Genomic DNA, 21,583 nt, shown 5'->3' on the forward strand with positions numbered 1-21,583 from the left:
GAAGCTGTAAGCATTCTCATGTCTATCACATATTACAAATGTAATCAATTGAAAGCCATCATTAGCATTTCCAATCTAAATTTCATTCACCTGAGTTGCTGGTTTCAAGGTATAATGATAATTTTCCTCTACTTAAACTTTGGAAAATAAGAACTGTAAAAGGAAAGTGTATAAGCATAGGCAAGGAACGGAACAACTGAATTTCTCCTTCTATGGAAACCGTGAAGGGATAAAAACTAGATGTCCTACCCGAAACCTTCCAAATGGTTCTTAATTCTTCAAGAGCTAACAAAGAATTTGAAATTAGAAATATTTTGTTAACAAAAGTCTAGAAGGATAGAGGCCATAGCAAGAACGTACTTGCGCTGTGCACTTCCGAGTACAGAAGTCCTTTGCAGTGTCCTTCGCTCTAATACATGTATACTATGCTCTTATCTTTAACTTATTCCAATTTTTATTTTCTAATCTTAGAATAAATCTAGTCTTAAAAATGTAACTCAAAAGAGGTCTTGCGCAAGACCCTTTCAACAATAATTGTAATAAGAAAGGCTACGATGATATGGGCAGAAGGAAAATGTGAATGCTGTCTACAATGTACAGTATTAATATCCTTTAAAAATAGAGAGAATTATATATATATATATATATATATATATATATATATATATATATATATATATATATATATAGACATATATATATATATATATATATATATATATATATACATATATATATATATATATATATAGACATATATATATCTATAATATATATATATATATATATATATATATACTTATATATATAGATATATATATATAGATATATATATAGATATATATATAGATATATATATATATATATATATATATATATATATATATATATATATACTGTATATGTACAGTATATATATATATATATATATATATATATATATATATATATATATATATATATATATATATATATATACACTGTATATGTACAGTATATATATATATATATATATATATATATATATATATATATATATATATATATATATAGATAGATAGATAGATATATATGTATGGCAATTATTTATAAAATTACACAGCCTGTGCTAATTATCCATATGACTCCTGAATGACCTTATTTTTTTTTTCAAATACTAGATTTTAGATACATTAAAAACTTTATGCAGGAAACCCAGAAACACATCAGTTTGCACAATGAAATGCTATATGCATGACGTGGAGAAACACATTAAGAATATGAATATCAATTCAAATGAAAAACCAGAAAATATGAATTTACCTTTTTTTTCTTATTTTACAGTTCTGCCATACGAGTATTTGTGACTGCTTGTCTATCAGTTCCCACTAAGGTCAGATATAAGACTGCCACCGGACTGAAAATATTTGTAAATCACACAAGGCATTATACAGACTATTACCAAGATAAAAGTAAACACATTAGCAAAGCAAATTCAAGTAATGTAACTATACAAAAAGTCAATAAATTTAGAAAAAATAAACTTCAAATTGATCAGCCAGTGATAAACCATTCTGAGATCAGCCATATCTGACAAGGGGGAAACATGCTTTGCATAAAATAAAACTATTTTTTAATGCAATTAACTCCACTAATTCAGTATATGAAGCCATCATTAGGATTAGTACAACACATTTATGATAATCCTTACCTCTAAATATGATTTCATAACTGCTTGTTGACAAATTAAAAGACCCACAACACTTAGAAAAATTGTTAAGATTTTACCATTATAATTTCTCCTGATGTATCCATAGTCATTGGCAACGGTCATAAACCTCTGATAATACTGGAATCAATAGTCTTACTGCATTACAGGCCTGCAAAAGCCATGTGAGTTCATTTGCCAGTTTCGCAAGAGATGTCGTGGCTGAGTAAAATACAATTCCACTCCTGGACATTTATCTTTACTGTGGTCGGGATAAACTTTCTTATAACAATAACAATGAATGATGCAAGGCACTAGTTCATTGAAGTTCGTTACCTATTCAACCTATGGTACAATGATCCCCTGGAACTCAGTTCAATGATGTCAGACAATATGCATATGAGAAGAGAAAGCAACATCACATTACATATATAGAGTCAATGTCAAGATATAAAAATTTTGTGTTCTGAAAATTTAAATAAAAGTTTTTCTATAAATAATCTTGAATTTCAAGAAATAGATATTGTGTGTTTTTAAAATTGAAATTATTGTTTTCCAGTAAATAATCTTGTATTTCAAGCAGTATATTTTCACTATTCATTGGTTTGTTCAAAACTTTGGTCCAAAACCAATAATAACTAATTTACTTGAAGCAACACTAGGGAACATGACAAAAATTATTATTTACCAGTTTCTTTTTAAATTAATTTCATACTAATTAACAAATACACACTATAGAAGATCTTTTAAGCATTTCTAATTCATTGCAATTCCAATTATCATTAAGTATTTTTACAAATAAATGAATCTGAAATTAGTAAAAATCATATTTCTATTTGTTAAAAGAAGTTTAAAAATCTATTAACAGCTAGCACAAGGTATGCATGTAACCGACTTTGTAGCTGATTTCACCAAACACCTTTCTTTATGCATAAATTCATTTTCAAACATTTATTTGTCCCACAAGCCCCATACATACAGCACTTCTAAAACCTAAGAAGCACCAGTGAGAAAATATAATGTTTCAAGAATTAAAACTTGCTTAACAATATAACTATTCACTAGACATATGATCATTTTCCAAATGTTTTTCATCAAAATAATGACCACAGATTCTTCTTTAACATATTTATTCTCTACATTACCTTTGATCCCTAATTTGTAACTCATTTTTTATGCAATATCTATAGAAAGTCAACAGTGGATGATACCTGTTACTAGAAATCCAACAGATACATGAGAAAAGCTCTATTTCATAATATCTCTCAAGTCTTTCCCAAATGTTCTCTAAGAAGCTTTATCCCAATTCTACTTATTAACAATAAAGAAATCCTAGTATGTTTCTTCTTATGTCACCTAACCTAATAAGCAAGTTTAATAGTTCCAATTACATTGCACAAAACTGCCAGCATGTCATTCTAATAGACCTTCTACTGCTGTATTGTGTCGCAATGCGGCTTTAATATTACCAAGATACACATAATTCATACCTTACTGAATATACACAGCATCCTTCCTCTACAAGAGCAATAAACAAACTAAACTTGCAAAATTAATTGCAATAAAGTAGTTCTTAGCAATACTGCATATGATAGATTAAAATACTTTTAATGATTAAAAACCCAATGTAAATTCTTCAAACTAATTCACAATAAAAGAGAAGCATAATGACAAACGTCAAATTTGCAATTTTGCCAAAAGAGAATACTGAAGGGAATAAATCATTCAAGAAAAGAGCAATGCTAAATCTCCAAAAGTGAAGAATATCAACATACAAAAGACAAATAAAAGCTATTCAACACTACTAGAGGTCTCTTAAAAAAAAAAAAAAAAAAAAAAAAAAAAAAAAAAAATATTAAATTAATACAAGACACTTTTGCAGACCAAAGTAACATTACTTCTTGAACGATACATATACTCTGGAAGCCAGCAGCGTACTTATGCCAAAGGATTTAGCCCAGTAAGCAATCTATATTTCAAGCCTACCACCAAGAAATTGTAATTAAAACATTGAAGCAATAATGTAAACTAAAATATTCACCAGACTAATTATCTCATTGATGCTATTCCTCTATGAAGATCTGATATTATCCCAATATAATTATTAAGCCTCAATGAGTCTATGCCTAAAATATACTTGGGTCACTTGCAAAACCTCACACAATTATAAAAATTGTACACGACTCCCATCCATCTCATTCAACACAATTATTATCAATGACCTGAAGACAATCATTACATTGGGGGCTTTAAATTAACATATAATGAAGGACTCAAATTTTTCTGTACGAAAAAACTGTAAGAGCCTTGTTCCGCTTATGTTTCAATTCATTCAAGATCAAATCCAAACCACCATGATTACTACAGTTTCTTTTGTAATCTTAAACTCTTTCTTCTGATCAAAATTCCAACTGAACCACATAATTGAAACTTGTTTATATTCTCTATGAATGGTATATCATTACTAAGCCACTGTGCAACATCTTCCGTCTTCCCTTCACAATACAGTACTTCCATTACGTCACTGTTAGAGAAGCATGAATGACATGTTTACAATACCTAGTAATACTTACCCAAAACAATTTATATAACAATTATTACTTTCCTAACCTACATGAAAAACTGTTCAGGTTCTTGTATTATAGCAATAATATTGGGACTGACAAGTGCGAAAAATATCTGAACTGTATGACTGCTACAGTACAAAACAAAAACATTTCAAGTGAATCACAGAGAAATTAACACAATTCTCAATTTAAGCTTAAAACCTAGGAACTCGGCTATCAATATAATTACCAAACAGGGTTGCAGTGTAAAACTTGTGAAACATCTAAATATCTTGTAAACCACATATACCTACGGCATTTATCATAAAAAATCCATGCTGATGGTTCAGAATAATTCATGCTTTATAAACTTGAAAGCATGTAAAAACCTGTCACCCTAAAAAGAACGCGCGCTCTACAACAAGTGACAAAACTCACCTGATAGTAGCAAGTGAAAAGTATCATTGCAGATCTTTTCAAGAAACATCAAAAAAGGTGTTGATCACGAAAGGGATAATGTAAATGTTTAAGGCTTACATGTTTCTCCATCACAGAACCCATTTATCACAAAATTCCATTAAATTTCACTGTCACTAGGGTGAATAACTCCTTACAAACAACTGACAACATTGATTTATAAAAATAGAAACATTTGTCAACAGCTACACCTATAGCTAAGTTTAAATGTAGTACACAACAAGTAGTATATATTCAATCTTCAACAAATATCATTTAGCTGCATGGCTTCGTATCTTATTTGATTTGTTGCTTGTACTGTTTTCTATTTCAGTCTACAACCCCCTTCATCAGCTTTTCTTAACTACTGTACTTATAAATATGACAGTAGTTCTCTTACTCTCATGCAAATGGCAGACATAATGCTCTTTCAAATAGGTATGGTGCTTTTTAGCATTATGCTTTCAAGCAGGAATTGTAAAGCTTTGAAAATGGAAGGGAGATATAGAAATCATTTCGGCCCATTTCATGAGCAACTTTCATACTGACTTCAACAAAGGGCTTAAGATGTTAGATGTGTAATTTTTATTCTATTGCCTTTCATTTCCAAACACCATAAAAGAATTATATTTAAGTGTTTAATAAAACTGATGAACTTCACGATAATAATTCTAACTACTTTATAGGACATTTACTCAAAATTACATTCCTCCATTCCAAGGCATTAAAATTTCCTTATCTGTCATTTATTTAATCACATTCATTCACTTATGGATCACAGAATGAAGAGCATATTGAAAGCCTAGATACACCTTTAAATGAACTGTTACTCTGGTATTACACTTAAGCTTCTGCTGGGTTGGCACATAGCAGGAGGAGGAGATGATGATCCATCACCCATTTCCTTTACTTGGTTACAGTTGTCATCCGCATCTGAAGACTTATCACTGTCGTAGGCTTCGCTTTCATCACTCTTATGAGAGCTATTGCTCATCAAAGCATTCCTATTCTTATTCATGTCAGTATCAACATTGTCAAGGGTGTTCTTTACCATCGTGCACACATTAGTTCTCAAAGTAGATATAGGAACATTATCCACTTTTTTATTTTCACTATCACCTTCTTTCTTGGAAGTGACCTCCCAAATAGCAAGAGTTTCACCATTGTCTTCCTCTAAAGTAATTTCTATATCTTCAATATCAGTTCCATCATCCTCCACAATAGTTGTACTTGAATTTTTATTATCAAGTTTAGGAATATTCAAATTGGTATTCACAGCCAAAATAATATTCTGCCTTTCCGTAGGACTGTGGGCACCATCACTCTCTGAACCTTGACTACTTTCACCACTTACAACCCTCTCCTCTTCAATTATTAATTCCACAGCAGAATTGGAGACACAACTACTTCCTGTCACAGTACGTTCTCGACCATCAGGGGATTCCAGGTCAGAAAAAACTTCTTCTTCAGTTGAACAGTTTTCACTCTTCACCTGTAGTTTTTCAAGTTTCTGCCTTAAAGTTTCCCAATACTGAAACACAAAAGAAGGAGAGTTAGTAAAAAAAAGTCATATTGACATCTTTACCCGATTAGTAATTGTATAGTTAAATGTTAAAGACATACAGTATTAGCAAATTTGTGGTCATACCAGGAGAGACTCCATTTGCTCTTTGGTAGAGTGATTTGATTTAAACATATATATATATAGATATACACACATACTATATATACATACATACACACACACACACACACACACACACACACACATATATATATATATATATATATATATATATATATATATATATATATATATATGCGCGTAAAAATCACAGGAAAACGTGATGCTCAGATATATATATATATATATATATATATATATATATATATATATATATATATATATATATATACATATATATGTATATGTGTATGTGTGGGTGTATGGATGTATATATGTATATATGTATATGTGTATATATATATAAATATATATATATATATATATATATATATATATATATATATATATATATATATATATGTATATATACAGTATATATATATATACTGTATATATATATATATATATATATATATATATATATATGTATATATGAACACAAATTTCATGGTATGGATAGGCAAAGAGTAGTTCAAAATGTCCTTTTTTATTATTCCCAACGTTTCATGATTCTTAATCACATTGTCCAGGGCTAAAAATAAAACATATACAAAAGAATTAAGAAGCAGTTAAAAATTTTCACAAATTCATTCAAAACTATAAAAACCAGTTAAAATTTAAATGAAAATTAATAGGAAAAAATGAAAATAAATATATATACATCAGACAAAGTAGTAGAACCAACCTCGCAGAAGCGTAGTGAGAAACTGTATGCCAACAAGAGTTGGAAAACAAACCAAAGAAAACTATGACAAATACAACTGAATAGAAGAAGCTTGGGTATTTAACGACGGAACTAGTCATTTGATTAATATGGATTCAAGAAGAGGTAAATCATGGTTATTTGACACTTGACCAATGATGGTAAAATCTTTGTTTTCAATATTTTGTTTGCACATTTTAGAATGAATCCGAATATTAGAATGTTCAGGGTTGGATATTCTGCAACCAGTTCGATAGCTAACACCTCTATGGGAATCAATTTTGACCTTTAACAACCTCTTGGTAGATCCTACGTAGGTCCCAGAGTTACACTTTGGGCAATTATATTTATATACAACACCAGAGGACATGTAAGGACTCAATTGATCTTTGAAGTGGAAAAGCGAGCCAATAGTGAGAGGGTTCTTAGGGATGAGTTTAACTTCCACAGCTGGGAAGTGTTGTTGGATAATTTCTGTAACTTTTTCTTTAAGAAATCCTCATGAAGAAAAGGAAAACTTGCATAAAATTTTAGTTTAGGAACTTTAAGTATTTTTGGAGTCTGAGCCAACTTGTCATTCAATAATCTATTAAGAAGTTTAAAAAATATTTTGGTGGGGAAACAGTTTTTCTTAAAATATTCACATAGATAAATAATTTCAATATGGAAAGATTCCCAACTAGAGGTCAAAAGGAATGCTCTGTGGAGAAGAGTAAAAATAGAATTAGTTTTAAAATTATAAAAACAAGAGCTATAAAAGTCTGAACCTAACCCAGTGAACGTCTTTTTTCTAAAAATCGTGGTACTAAAACCTTCTCTATTTCTAGACACCAACACATCTAAAAAGGGGAGTTTGTTATCATCCTCCTTTTCTACGGTGAATGTTATGTTTTCATGTTGTGAGTTGGCAAAGTCAAGGAATGATTCAGTGCCGAACTCATCTCTGAATAGAGCAAAGGTATCATCAACATACCTAACATAAAACAAGGGATGATAACTTAAAGGGCAATTTTCTAGCATGGTCTCCTCCAGGGAGCACATGAAAATATTAGCAAAGGTGGGTCCCAAGGGGGAACCCATAGCTATCCCATCACGTTGTTTGTACAAATTACCATTAAAAACGAAAGAGGTGTCCAGCACCGCTAGCTCCAAAAGTTTTTTAAAAGACGTGCGATTAAAATCATTAAAAGTGGTATTAGGTTCAGAAAATAATTTGTTTAAAATAATATTGATAGTTTCTTCCACAGGTACATTAGTGAATAAAGACTCAACATCAAGACTCGTCATGAAAAGATCCGAGTCCTGAGAAATTATGGCCTCTTTAAATGAATAAGAGTTATTTAGAGAAAAGGTGTTTTTTGTCAAAGGTTCCAGTAAGGGAACGAGGAACTTAGCTAGCTTGTAATTAGGGGTATTAAATAACTACTTAATTTACAAGCATTAACAGTTAGTTTAGGTATATTGAATGGTTCAAATGTATTTGGCTGTACAGTATTTCATTGGGGTTTTACTGAAGCTTTATTATAAATCTAATGTAGTGTTTTTGTAAAGTCTGGGATGAAATTGGCAACTTACATGTAAAATGGGACTAACACGAAATTTTCATGAGACGAAAGCCACTCCAGCACAAATCATTTTCGTATAGTGAGGCATTACTGTGTGTATTTATGTATGTATGTATGTATGTATACATATATAATATATATATATATAATGGATTTTGAGCGAAGCGAAAAATCTATTTTTGGGTGAAATAGCCATGTCGTCCAGATGGAAGGTTCCTTTACGTAGCTTCCTAGGGTATATTTGACTTCAGTGATATTCCCAGAGAATTTAACTCAATGTCTCCAAAATTCTAACTCCTGGCGCGAAAATCCTTAAAGTTTTCCTTTTAGGATATTGCATAATATCGGGACGTATTCTTGACAAGCCACATAGCAATCTGCACCCCACATAGCGTTTACGCTTCGAGGGGAAAAGTGGCAAAATAAAAGAGGAGCCGTTATAAAGTTCCTTTCCTCCGTTACTGCTAAAGTACCCAGATGGCGCTATAATCGCCGCCATCTTTATTCCTTGTAGCGTTAAGCCGGTACTTATGGATACAGTATTATTGGGAGGGATCCTGCCAAGGCCTTTCATAGAAAGGAGGGCGGGTTCATCAGGACAAACATGGCTATCTCACCCAAAAACAGATTTTTCGCTTAGAGCAAAATACGTTTTTTGGGCTCAGGCCATGTCATCCTGATGGAAGTTTACCAGGGCATTAATGTATCCATGGATTTCACAGTTGTGCCTTAAACTTCAAGACAATATTTCCTTGGTCATGTAGACCTGAAGAGACCTATTACATTACCGTTATATGTCATTTCATCTAATCATAGACTATGTTAGTGCTTCCTGCCCGCTACAGGGAAGAATCAAACTACACTCGGGAAAAAGTCTCGAAGTATGCATATTTCATATGACCTACCAAGCAATCAAAAGGGCATACAGGTCTCACTGTATGCCTTTAGCCAAAGTTTGTATTTACAAACGAACCCGTGTTCATGTCAGCCACCATAGCATCTGAGGTATATCAGCTATATACCGCAAAAAAAAAATTTGTATCTTGTATCGAAACAAGTTAAGTCTAGCTAGAAAGGATTGTTTTCATATAGGAACAAAGTTACTACCTTTGCTCAATATTATTATGCAGAATAATAAGGAATGAAAGGAATGCTCACAAATAACTTTATTAAAAGAAATAAGACTCACGAAACAGTTAATCATTTATTGTCAGGCAATAAATAGAAATTAAGCAAATATTTCATAATAATATAGGAATGCAAGTGAAATAAAATTTTTCAACGTAGACCATACAGAATAAATCAGAAATACTTGTTTTATCTGGAAACAAAATGTTTTGCCACTCCAATGAAAATTTTATAAATTTCCTAATGTCCTTCTGAGAGTTCTGTCTCTTTACACTTGTGTAAAAAACACACGGCACTTAGTGTTCAGTCTATGTTTCATCACCTTTGTACACTGGAACAGTTCATAATGTCACCTTGATGACATTTTCACTCACCATGTTGCACTATCATGTGCCCACATGTACACCCTTAGAATTACTGTCCCACATAATTCGCTGTTCCTCGCAGCACTAAGCGACAGGTTTTAGTACACTACCAGCCGCCACCACGAAACGTTTTAATTCTAGCACTTGCTTCGCGCAGTGTTTGAAAAACACTCTGGATGACTTCCATCCAGTAAACGAGCGAAGGCTCTCGAAATCCAAGAGTTGGAAAAAATTTAGCGAAGAAGCGAATTTAGGATCATGACCTGCGGGTGTACTGTCAAGATCCACTCTACGAATGAAGTAGGTGATCTTCACCCTTAGTTGTTTTAGCGATAAGTTTGAACCCAATGTTTCTCCTTTAAAGAGCTGTCCTCCCCTGAAGTCTAAAGTTCTGCGAAGATAGACCTTTAGACTCCCTACTGGACACCAAGAGACATCTTCCTTCAGAGGGCCGATTCTCCAGGGACCCCACCTCTTAGTGGGTAGCTCATTCTTGGCAAGAAACGTTGGATCAGGAAAGAAATTTAGCTCTCTCATTTTGGCACACTGGATATGGCCCTCTTCCCTAGAAAGGGCCACTATCTCACTAACTCTAGCCCCTGAGGCTAAAGCAAACAAGAATATAACTTTTTGAGTCAAATCTTTCAAAGAGCAATTATCGTTGTCCAAGCTTGAAGCGAAATGTAGTACCTTATCCAAAGACCATGAGATGGGCCTTGGAGGTGCTGCAGGCCTGAGCCTAGCACAGGCCTTAAGGATTTTGTTAAAAATCTCATTAGACAAGTCTACTTGGAAAGCATAAAGCAAAGGTCTATAGTCAAGGCAGATTTACACGTAGTTATCGTGTTGGCTGCTAAACCTTGTTCATGAAGGTGAATAAAGAAAGACAAGCAGAAATCCGTCGAGATTTCCTTTGGGTTTCTTGCCTTGACAAAGGCCACCCATTTCTTCCAGGATGACTCGTATTGCCTTCTGGTACATTTTGACTTATATTCCTCTAAGAAGTCTATACAGTGAACCCTCGTTTATCGCTGTAGATAGGTTCCAAACCCGGCCGTGATAGCTGAAAATCCGCGAAGTAGGGACATCATATTTACGTATTTATTTAACATGTATATTCCGACTTTTAAAACCTTCCCTTTACGTAGTACTATTAACAAACTACCCTTTAATGTACAGAACACTTAATGCATGTACTATAGTACCCTAAACTAAAACAGGCACAAATATTAAAGGCGATTTTATATCATGCGTTTCCTAAACACGCCAAAAAGCACGATAAAAAATGACATCCCATGTTTTGTTTACGTTTATCTCTGATCATAACGAAGAAACAGACGCATTTACACATCTGTGTATAGGTTAGTTTTTGCATCAACAGCAATCTTACCAAGTATTGATTATATGTTGACTTTGTTATTACCAATGTTCTACTTAATTTTTCTTAGAACTTCCAAATACTGTAAATGAAATGAATGCCATTTATATAATGTTTTTCTTTATGACGCCGCCTGAAACGGAAACCTTCCATTTGTTTACGCTCCATCTTCGATCATAATAAACAAACGAACGCATTAAACACACATGCTCAAAGTGATAACTAATGATATAACAAACATTTAGTAAACATCATGTTATTACAAATATTTTACTTATCGTAACCATATAAATATAAAAAATTTTAAGTAATTTTTATTTTTCCTAACATACTTACCAAGAACTACTTTCTTAGGAGTTACTGGTAACCTCCTCTCTACCGACCAGAGTTTTGCGTAGATTACCCCCCACCCCGCTTTCTAAGGAGGCCTACCCCCGGCATTAAGGAATGTGCCCCGAGGGTAGGCTTATCGTAGGTCGATGCCCGGCTGGGTCAGCTTCATCAGTAAGTTCTATTGGATTAGCACAATGCTAGCAAGGGAAGAGAGCCACTCGGGGAAGGAAGGGAGGGCCATTACCCGAAAGTAGTTCTCGGTAAGTATGTTAGGAAAAATAAAAATTACTTAAAATTTTTTATTTGTTCCAACACGAATACTTACCTCGAACTACTTTCTTAGGAGACTTACACTTTAGGAGGCGGGAGTGCTATTCTGACCCCCTGACCCGGGACGTGGAGGCCAAGAGGCCCAGGGATAACGGGACCTACTAGAAAGCGGATGTGAGGGTAACTACACAAAAGTTCACGTTAGTGTCTAAGTACTCACCCTTTGAAAAACTTCTTCTGAAGTTCCTTCCAGTAGCGTAGTCATGAAGAATGTGTTATCCAATGGTATCAGTCGGTACTCCCCGAAGAGGCAAGGAAGCAACTGGGTAGGAGGTAGGAAACTGCACTTGTGCCTACCGGTTGCTAGCCTTGATCGCGCCTGGGGCTTTTACCGTTACACCGCTTGGAGGGCGGAGATGACTGTTCCAATAGAGAACCCGTCTAAGGACTTCCTCGAGTAGTCTTTGAGGTAATGGGCAGTAAAGGTTGACTGGTTCGACCAAGTACCTGCTCGCAGGATCTGACCCACTGCCATGTTTTTCTCAAAGGCTAAGGAGGTGCTCAGGCCCCTGATGTCATGAGGCCGGGGGGTGCCTGGCACTGCTACCCCATCTTCCTTGTAGGCTCTGGCAATCACTTGTCTCAACCAGAAGGAAATGGTGTTCTTGGAAACTTGTTTCTTATTAATACCTGTGGAAACGAAGAGGCTCTTGATGCCTGGGCGGAGATGAGCTGTTCTTTCCAGGTATTTTCTAATTGTTCGTACAGGGCATAATTTTAAATCTTCTGCATTACCCGTCTTAGGGATGGCAGGAATTGAGAAACCTTCGAACTTCGGATCCCAGACTGCTGGGTTCTGAATCTTAGCCACAAAAGAAGGCACGAACTTGAAGGATACTTCTTTCCACCCCTTCGAATGAGAAACGTCGTATGACAGACCATGGATCTCTCCCACTCTCTTAGCGGACGCCAAGGCCAGCAAGAAGACGGCCTTGAGGGTGAGATCTCTGTCCACGATATCCTTCAAGGGTTCAAAGGGGGGACGACACAGCATCTTCAGGACCTTGGCTAAGTCCCACTGGGGCACCCTACTCGCCTGTGGGGGGGCAGGACTGCTCGAAACTCTTGACAAGCATCGCTATATGTCTCGAGGCCCCCAGGTCGATGCCCTTCAGGAGGAAGACTTAGCCTAAGGCGGCCCGAACTCCTTTTATGGCTGGGATTGACATTCCCACCTTATCTCTAAGAAATACCAGAAAATCTGCTATGTCTGGGACAGAGGCCTTAAGAGGTTTAATGTGCCTCTCAGAGCACCACTTCGTGAAGGAGGCCCATTTAGCCTGGTAGACCGCGGCTGACGACTTTCTCAGGTATAGAGACATTCTCTTAGCCGTGGAGGAAGAATATCCTTCTTTCTTCAGGAGCTGCTCGATAGTCTCCAGGCGTGAAGACGTAGGGAGAGTGGGTTGTCGTGGAGCCTGAGAAAATGAGGCTGATGTAGAATGTCTAACCTGACGGGCAGAGGCCACGGCGGTTGACTCGATAGGTCTTTTAGGTCCGCGAACCACTCTCTCTCCGGCCACCAGGGCGCTACCAAAGTCATCTTTAGGTTTCGGGCTGCCCTTACTCTGTTGAGCACTTGTCTTATCAACGTGAAAGTGGGAAAAGCGTACACATCCAGATTGTCCCACTTGTGCTGAAAGGCGTCTTCTAAGGCTGCTTTCGGGTCTGGCACAAGAGAGCAATAGACTGGGAGTTGGGCGTTGAGTTTTGTTGCAAAGAGGTCCATCACCGGGGAACCCCAACGTTGGATGATGAGCTTGGCTACTTCCGGAAGAAGGGACCATTCTGTCCCTACTATCTGGCCCATTCTGCTGAGGCCGTCGGCCAGAACGCTTTTCTTCCAGGGAATGAACCTTGCTAACAGCACCACTTGATTTTCTTCTGCCCAATCTAGAATTTCTATGGTGAGATCGCACAACTCCTTCGATTTCAAGCCTCCCTGTTTCTTTATGTATGCCACTACCGTGGCGTTGTCGCACATCAACGCCACAGTGTTTCCCTTTATAGACTCGCGAAGTGTAGGCAAGCCTTCTGGACTGCTTTCAACTCCAGGACATTGATGTGGAGTTCTCTCTCCCCATCCAACCAGGTCCCTCGTGCTGTTTCGTCGAGGAGATGGGCTCCCCATCCCTGGTTGGAGGCGTCTGTGAACAGTAGTAACTCGGGTGGACCGGTCCCGAAGGGCATCCCCTTGAGTGAGTTCGACCGGCAATGCCACCATTCCAGGGAGGGTCTCGTGTTTGGTAGGACTGGGATTAGCACCTGTTGCGAGTCCAGTTGGCACCAGAGGTTCTTCAGGTTCTATTGTATGGATCTGAGCCTTACCCTCCCTTGGGGAACTAGTTTCTCCAATGAGACCAGGTGACCTATCAGCTTCTGCCAATCTTTCGCTCTCCTGGGGCGCTCTGACAGGAACGGCTGAATGATGTGCCTGAGGTTTCTTATCCTGTCCTCCGAAGGGAATGCTTTTCCCAGAATGGTGTCTAATGTCATTTCCAAATAGTTCATTCTGGTGGATGGGGATAGATTTGACTTCTTCGGGTTGATTACGATGCCCAGATCCTTACAAAACTGGAGGAGTCTTCTCCCTTGTTCCTCCAAGAGGACCTTTGAGGCAGAAAGAAGCAACCAGTCGTCCAGGTATCTGATGAGGCGAATGCCTCGTTCGTGAGCCCACACTGAGACAGTCGTGAAGACTCTCGTGAACACCTGGGGCGCTGTTGAAAGACCGAAGCAAAGGGTCCTGAATTGCAGGATCTGGGAACCCCATTTCACCCGGAGGAACTTTCGATTCGAGGGGTGGACCGGAATTTGGAAGTATGCGTCCTTGAGGTCTATGGTCATCATATAATCTTTCTCCCTCAAGGACAGCAGGACTGACTTCGGAGTGTCCATTTTGAAGTCCGTCTTCTTGACGAACTTGTTGAGAGCCGACAGATCTATAACCGGTCTCCACACCCCGGTCACTTTCTCTACCAGGAACAGGCGACTGTAGAAACCTGGCCCTGGGAGAAGAACTTCTTCCATGGCGCCCTTCTCTAACATGGAGGATACCTCCTCTTGAAGGGCGGTCCTCTTTAACGGGTCTTTGGGAGCTAGCCATTCCGTCCGGCTGGCCGGGATAAGAGGGGGTGGTTCTGTTAAGAACGGAAGTCTGTAGCCCTCCTTTAGTACGGACACTGTCCAAGGCTCTGCTCCTTGAGCCTTCCATGCTTGCCAATGAAGTCTGAGGCATCCCCCAACCCGAGGCTTGGGCGGGGATAGGGGGCCTCCCACTCTATCTTCTTCTGGAGGAGCGGCCTGATCTGCCTCTCCTAGAAGCGGAGTAACCCGACCTGAAGGAGCTTGAGGGCGCTGGAGCTCCCCTGCGGGGGGGCTGAGGCGTTGCGGACCAGGGGGAAGAGGAAGCCTCTCTCCTCGTAGTGCTGGGAGAGGCTTGGGACGTCGCGGCACTATCCGAGACGGACCTCTTGTAGGGCGGTCTCCTAGAAGGCGTAGATCTGGGGATGCTAGCCTCCTTCTTCTTCGAGACCTTCTCCATGATGGCCTCTAGTTCCTTCAGGGGAAACAAAGACTCTCCCCACAAGGGTAAGCTCCGAATGGCCCGCGCTTCCCTGTCTGGTACCTTCCGAGACACCTTCGCCAGTACAGTCTCTCTCTTACGGAGCACCCAGTTAGCCGTCAGAGCGAGCGACTGATACGTTAAAAACTTAAGGGTTTTAACCCGGAGGTAATAAGGTCTCTCAGGAGGCCTTGCTAGTCAGGGTCCGCGGGGTCGAAAGAGGCTTGTACCCCTACCAAAGTGGAAGCCCACCAGTCCAGCCAAGAGGAGACGTTCACCAAATCCCTCGACATTTCCTCCATCATGGAGGCTTCTGCTGGCGAGAAACAGACCGGGGCCGAAGAGGCTCTATCGTCTGAGATGCCCTAACTCAGGATGTCGATGGCCGACTCCACCTTACAGGGGCCTGGGCGGCGTCCCGCTGGCACATAGACCTTGCCTTGGGTTCTGAGGCCCTGGAGTAATTTCGAGGAACTCTGGGTTTTGGGGGCTTCGGCATTGCTAGCCACTACCTTGTCCACATACTCCTGCCCTAGGACTACATCTCGGGCTAGAGGAAGCACTAGAGACGTCTTAGGTTGGGTAGGAGTCTGCATGATCCTCAATAGGCTTGACCTCCAGTAATCCTCGTCCGTAGCCGTAGGTTCCTCTATTTTGTGGTGCCTTCTGATAAGGCCAACCACCCTCCTATAGGCGGAGTCCTCCGTCGGTGAACCCTCCCCTACGTCAGCCGAGGTCTCGGCTTGGGGCCGGGGAGCTGGGTTACCCGGCACGCCGACTGGACGTCTAGCTCTTGGTGCCAGGGGCGTCGTCCTACCGAGGTACTAGATCTCATCCGCGGGTATGTCCGCTCCAGGGGCCTGGGTTAACGCAGGCATCGCTGGTTCAGCGGGGACTCTCGTTCGCCCTAGGGCTCTGGTTGCCGAGGACGCGGTTCCCGTGGGCTGACTCGACAGCGGGAACCGTTCCTTCCGACCCGAAGGCCGCACCAGCTGGGCTGGTTCGGCCAGGCCGCCTGACGAGAAGCGCGTTTCCCCCCGCTGGGCGGGGTGAACCGGAGGCTTCGAGGACCTATGTCTTCTAGAGAAGTCCTTCCTGCGAGCTAGGTCGCGAGGGTCAAGGTTGTGTTTAGAGGACGGCATCCTTGGCGATCGCTCTCTGGACCGGCGGTCCGGGGAACAAAGCACCTTTGAGTCCCGAGATACATAGACCCAGGCACCATCAGGAGACCTACTCCTCATATACTTACGCCCTGGAGAGCGGGAGCGCTTGCTGCTATACCGGGAGCGTGACCTCGAACGGGAACGCTCGCTCCTGGACCGCTCCCTCCAACGACGGTTTTTTACCCTGACTTCTTCCTCTGACGAGGAATAAACGTCCGATGAACCCGACGACACTGTGCTTATGGCATGTCGGCCGGTAGCGGGGACTGCGGGGGACTTCTTCGGGCGTTGAACGCCAGAGGTCGAGGGCTGGAGGAAGTCTTCGGGGACTTCCGTGAGGGGGGCCGGGAACGACTCAAAACGTTCCATGCCAGGGAGCCAGGGGTCCAGGGCCACATCCATCCTTAGGGGTGACCTACCCGGCGTCTTCGGGAGCCTCCAACCGAAGGCATCGTTACCCGAAGGTCGTACTTTCTTCTGGTTGTCTCCGCCTAACGAAGATCCAGAAGCACAGGCCCACGAGGGCAGTAAAGATACCGACACCGCGTTACTGCCCCACAAGGGGTCATCGGATGAAGCGTGCCCCCCGAGCACAAGGGCCGACTCTCCGGACGCACTACTCGGTTCTTCACTAGCCCTAGAAGGGCCCGCAATCGGCACTGCACTTTCACTAGGCTCCTGGGAAAGGACGCCTTGTTCATTTTCTACACCAGACTTACTTCGTCCCCTACTCTGTGTAGGGGACGGCGAAACAGAGGCCCCGTCGGACCGCTCACTGGGTGATGGTAGCGGCGAAGTAACACTAGCTTTCCTGGGGGAACGTTTCGCCGATTTCCTCTTTTTGGTACTGTACCGTACCCACTGGATATCGCTCCAGTCTACACACTCGGGGCACGTATCTGCTGACGAACAAACCCTTCCCCTACAGGAGGAGCAAAGGGAGTGAGGATCCACTTCAGGGTTGGAGAGGAACGCTCCACACGATTTACCGGCTCTAGGCCCCGGACAACGGCGGATTTGCTCCATAATGCACACAACGCACGACACAAGCACGAAGGAAATCAATGAAAACACTGGGTAAGCACACGGGTGGAAGGTGAACGCACAGGAACACCCGGGAAAAGTACACTGGAAAAACGCAAGTTACCACGCGGGGAACACGTGGGGCACTAGAACGCACACAAAGGATCGATAGAGAACGAGAGCGAGGTGTTCACACGTCGCGACCAGAGAACTTACTGATGAAGCTGACCCAGCCAAGCATCGACCTGCGATAAGCCTACCCTCGGGGCACATTCCTTAATGCCAGGGGTAGGCCTCCTTAGAAAGCGGGGTGGGGGGTAATCTACGCAAAACTCTGGTCGGTAGAGAGGAGGTTACCAGTAACTCCTAAGAAAGTAGTTCGAGGTAAGTATTCGTGTTGGAACAATCCTAAATTCGTAGCAAAGCTGGAAACTTTTCCTTATGCGTTTAATCCACAATAGCAAACTGCCGCTAATGACAGAATGATAATTTACGATAATTTTAAACTGTTATGAAAGATAATTGTTCTTTCCATATCCAAAATACTTTTCCTAACTTCAGTTATAAGTCAACTTGTACCCACCTCACCATATGCAAAAAAGGTAAAAGAAGAAGAAAATACTAGGCCATTTTTAAAGTCATCGAAAAATTAAGTTACTGCTATTACGTTCGATGTGAGAGAGAGAGAGAGAGAGAGAGAGAGAGAGAGAGAGAGAGAGAGAGAGAGAGAGAGAGAGAGAGAGAGAATGGTTTTAAATGTACTAAATAATAAATATGACCTAACACATTGGTGCTTATGTAATATTAACTGTATAGATGGTTTGAATAAGTTTAGAAATGGTGTAAACAATTCTTTGTTAATGTATTCGTACCGCGCATATTCTTGAGAGCGGAAGCTAGACATCAGCTGATGTGATCACAGCCAAAAGTAAAACAAAAAGTAAAAAATACTTGATTTTTAAAACACACCCGAAATTTAAAAACATAAGTACATGTTTTATTATAGCGCAATTGACTATTTAAAGAGTAAAAGTTTTCTGGAATAGAATGGTGTTTCCTAAAAAATAGTAGTTTGCTGACAAAATCGGATACCGTATTTTAAGCTATGATTGAAATGGATGTATACACGGTATAATTTTTTCGTTTTGTATTTAATTGACACTTTAAGAAAACCGATTTTGGTTTCTTCATCTATTTGTAATTATTGTATAACATGAGAGAGAGAGAGAGAGAGAGAGAGAGAGAGAGAGAGAGAGAGAGAGAGAGAGAGAGAGAGAGAGAGAGAGAGAGATCAGCTGTTCTAATCGAATGCTGTGTTTTTGTTTCCTGTACCTCCTGAAGCGAGGAATTGATCGCCACAACTAACAATATTCATGTTAATTTCATTCTTAAACTCAAGTTGCCATATGTGAACTAAGGTTTTATTTCTTACGGAGAGAGGGAGAGAGGGAGAGAGAGAGAGAGAGAGAGTTGTTTTAAATGTAATAAACAAAAAAATACGATAGGTTATAACACATTGGTGCTCATGTAATATCAACTGTATAGATGGTTTGAATAAGTTAAGAAATGGTATAAACAATACTTCGTATGCTCATATTCTTGAGACCGGCAGCTAGACGTCAGCTGATCTGATCACAGCCAAAAGTAAAACAAAAAGAAGTCAACAATACTCTATTTTTAAAACACACCCGAAATTTAAAAACAAAAGTACACACTTTCTTAATGTGCAATTAACTATTTAAAATGTAGCAATTTTCTAGAATAAAATGATGTTTCCCCTAAAAATAGTGGTTTGCTGATGAAATCGGATGACGTATTTAATGAAAAAAGTCCGCAAAGTCGTGAATCCGCGATGGTCGAACCGCGAAGTAGCGAGGGCTCACTGTAATTTCTTTCGAGATCCCAAACTTTTTCTTTACTGCTAGGGAGAGAAAATCATGAGATGAAGGTCTTGGGTTTTCTGTAATGAAGCGAAGACAGTCAACTTCTGTACTTGTTGAAACAGAACTGGGTCCGGCAGGGGAATCAGCCTTAGCTATAATTCCAATATTAACGGGAACCAGTTGCTCCGGGGCCACTTAAGAGCCACTAGGGCTGCTGTTCCTTGAAAAGATCTCAGCTTGTTGAGGATCTTCATCAGCAGGTTGGATGGAGGGAACAGATAAATCTTGGTCCATTTGTTCCAGTTAAGGGACATGGCGTCCACTGCTTCCGCTAGAGGGTCCTCGTACGGGGCCACGTATCGAGGAAGTTTCTTGTCGCTCGTCGCGAAGAGGCCGATCTGCAGTTCCGGGACGATGTAAGATGAAGGAGAATGATCTTGCATCTAGGAACCATTCTGACTCTATCAGAGTTATCCTGGATAGAGCGTCCGCTGTCACATTGCGGAACCCTTGAAGGTGAACTGCTGAAAAGTGCCATCTCTTCATTTCCGCTAAACGAAAGATGGCCAATATCACTTGGTTGAGTTGAGGTGATCTCGAGCCTTGACGATTCAGAAATCTCATTACCACCTCACTGTCTAGAATCAGTCTTATATGGACTGAAGGGCGAGGGGATAATCTCTTCAGTGTGAGGAAGACTGCCATGGCCTCTGAAATGTTGATATGGAAGGTCTTGAGTAGAGAGGACCAAGTTCCTTGAACTTTCCGTTGATGAGAGTGACCTCCCCATCCTTGCGATGACTGAGGGTGGAGGCGGTTGCAGAGGTATTGACCTCTTGAAGTTCCTGGCCTCCGACCATGGCTTGAGGAGTGATCGTAGCCGACTCGGTATTGGTCTTCTTAGATCTCTTCGAGCGTTTGATACGTATCTTCTCCAGACTCCTGATGCATCTTTTAACTGTGCCCTTAGCACTGGGTCTGTCACTGATGCAAACTGAAGGGAGCCCAGCACTCTCTCCTGTTGGCATCTTGAAATCCTGTTGGATTTTAGAAGTCTCTTGACAGATCCTGCTATCTCTCCCCTCTTCTTTAATGGAATGGAGAGGCGATGTGACTAAGTCCCAATGTATGCCTAGCCATTGAAACTTCTGAGCTGGAGATAGTAGAGACTTTTTGGTGTTGATCTTAAATCCTAGATGTTCCAGGAACTGGATCACTTTCTTGGATGCTTGCAGGCATTTCATCTCGGATGCTGCCCACACCAGCCAATCGTCCAGATAGGATACCACCTGGACCCCTTGTAGGCGTAGTTGTTGAACGACTGCTTCTGCAAGCTTCGTGAAGATCCTTGGGGCTATGTTTAGTCCGAAGGGCATGGCTCTGAAAGCGTACTTTCTTTTTTGTAGCCTGAATCCTAGGTAGGAGGAGAGTTGGCGATTGATCGGAATGTGCTAATAGGCATCTGCCATGTTTATGGAGACTGTGTTTGCCCTTTTGGGCAACAGGGCACTTATGTGTTGAAGGGTCAGCATCTTGAACTTGTCGTTCTCGATAAACTTGAGTGGCGAAAAATCCAGAATGACTCTGAGTTTGTCTGAGTCCTTCTTGGGAACACAAAACAGCCTTCCTTGGAATTTGATGGACTTTGCCCTCTTTATCACCCATTTGCTCAGGAGCTCTCGGGTGTATTCTTCCAGAACTGGGGTGGAGTGTTGGAAGAACTAAGGAAATGATGGTGGAGCTGTCTTCCAGCTCCAACCTAGTCCGTTCT

The 21,583-nt window shown here is 40.3% G+C and overlaps 1 protein-coding gene across 1 annotated transcript in view; it reads right to left on the reverse strand.

Annotated features, from left to right (window-relative positions):
- Positions 1-1,050: 1,050 nt before the first annotated feature.
- The window catches only part of LOC137627243 (SH3 domain-binding protein 5-like), a 244,119-nt gene continuing 223,586 nt past the window's right edge, over positions 1,051-21,583 (reverse strand). Inside the window, exon 6 of the mRNA XM_068358324.1 lies at positions 1,051-6,220. Coding sequence (XP_068214425.1) covers positions 5,516-6,220 — 705 coding nt within the window. The 3' untranslated portion in view covers positions 1,051-5,515. The remainder of the gene's footprint in view (positions 6,221-21,583) is intronic.

The sequence above is a fragment of the Palaemon carinicauda genome, chromosome 35 (assembly GCF_036898095.1).
Source record: "Palaemon carinicauda isolate YSFRI2023 chromosome 35, ASM3689809v2, whole genome shotgun sequence".
NCBI classification, from domain to species: domain Eukaryota; kingdom Metazoa; phylum Arthropoda; class Malacostraca; order Decapoda; family Palaemonidae; genus Palaemon; species Palaemon carinicauda.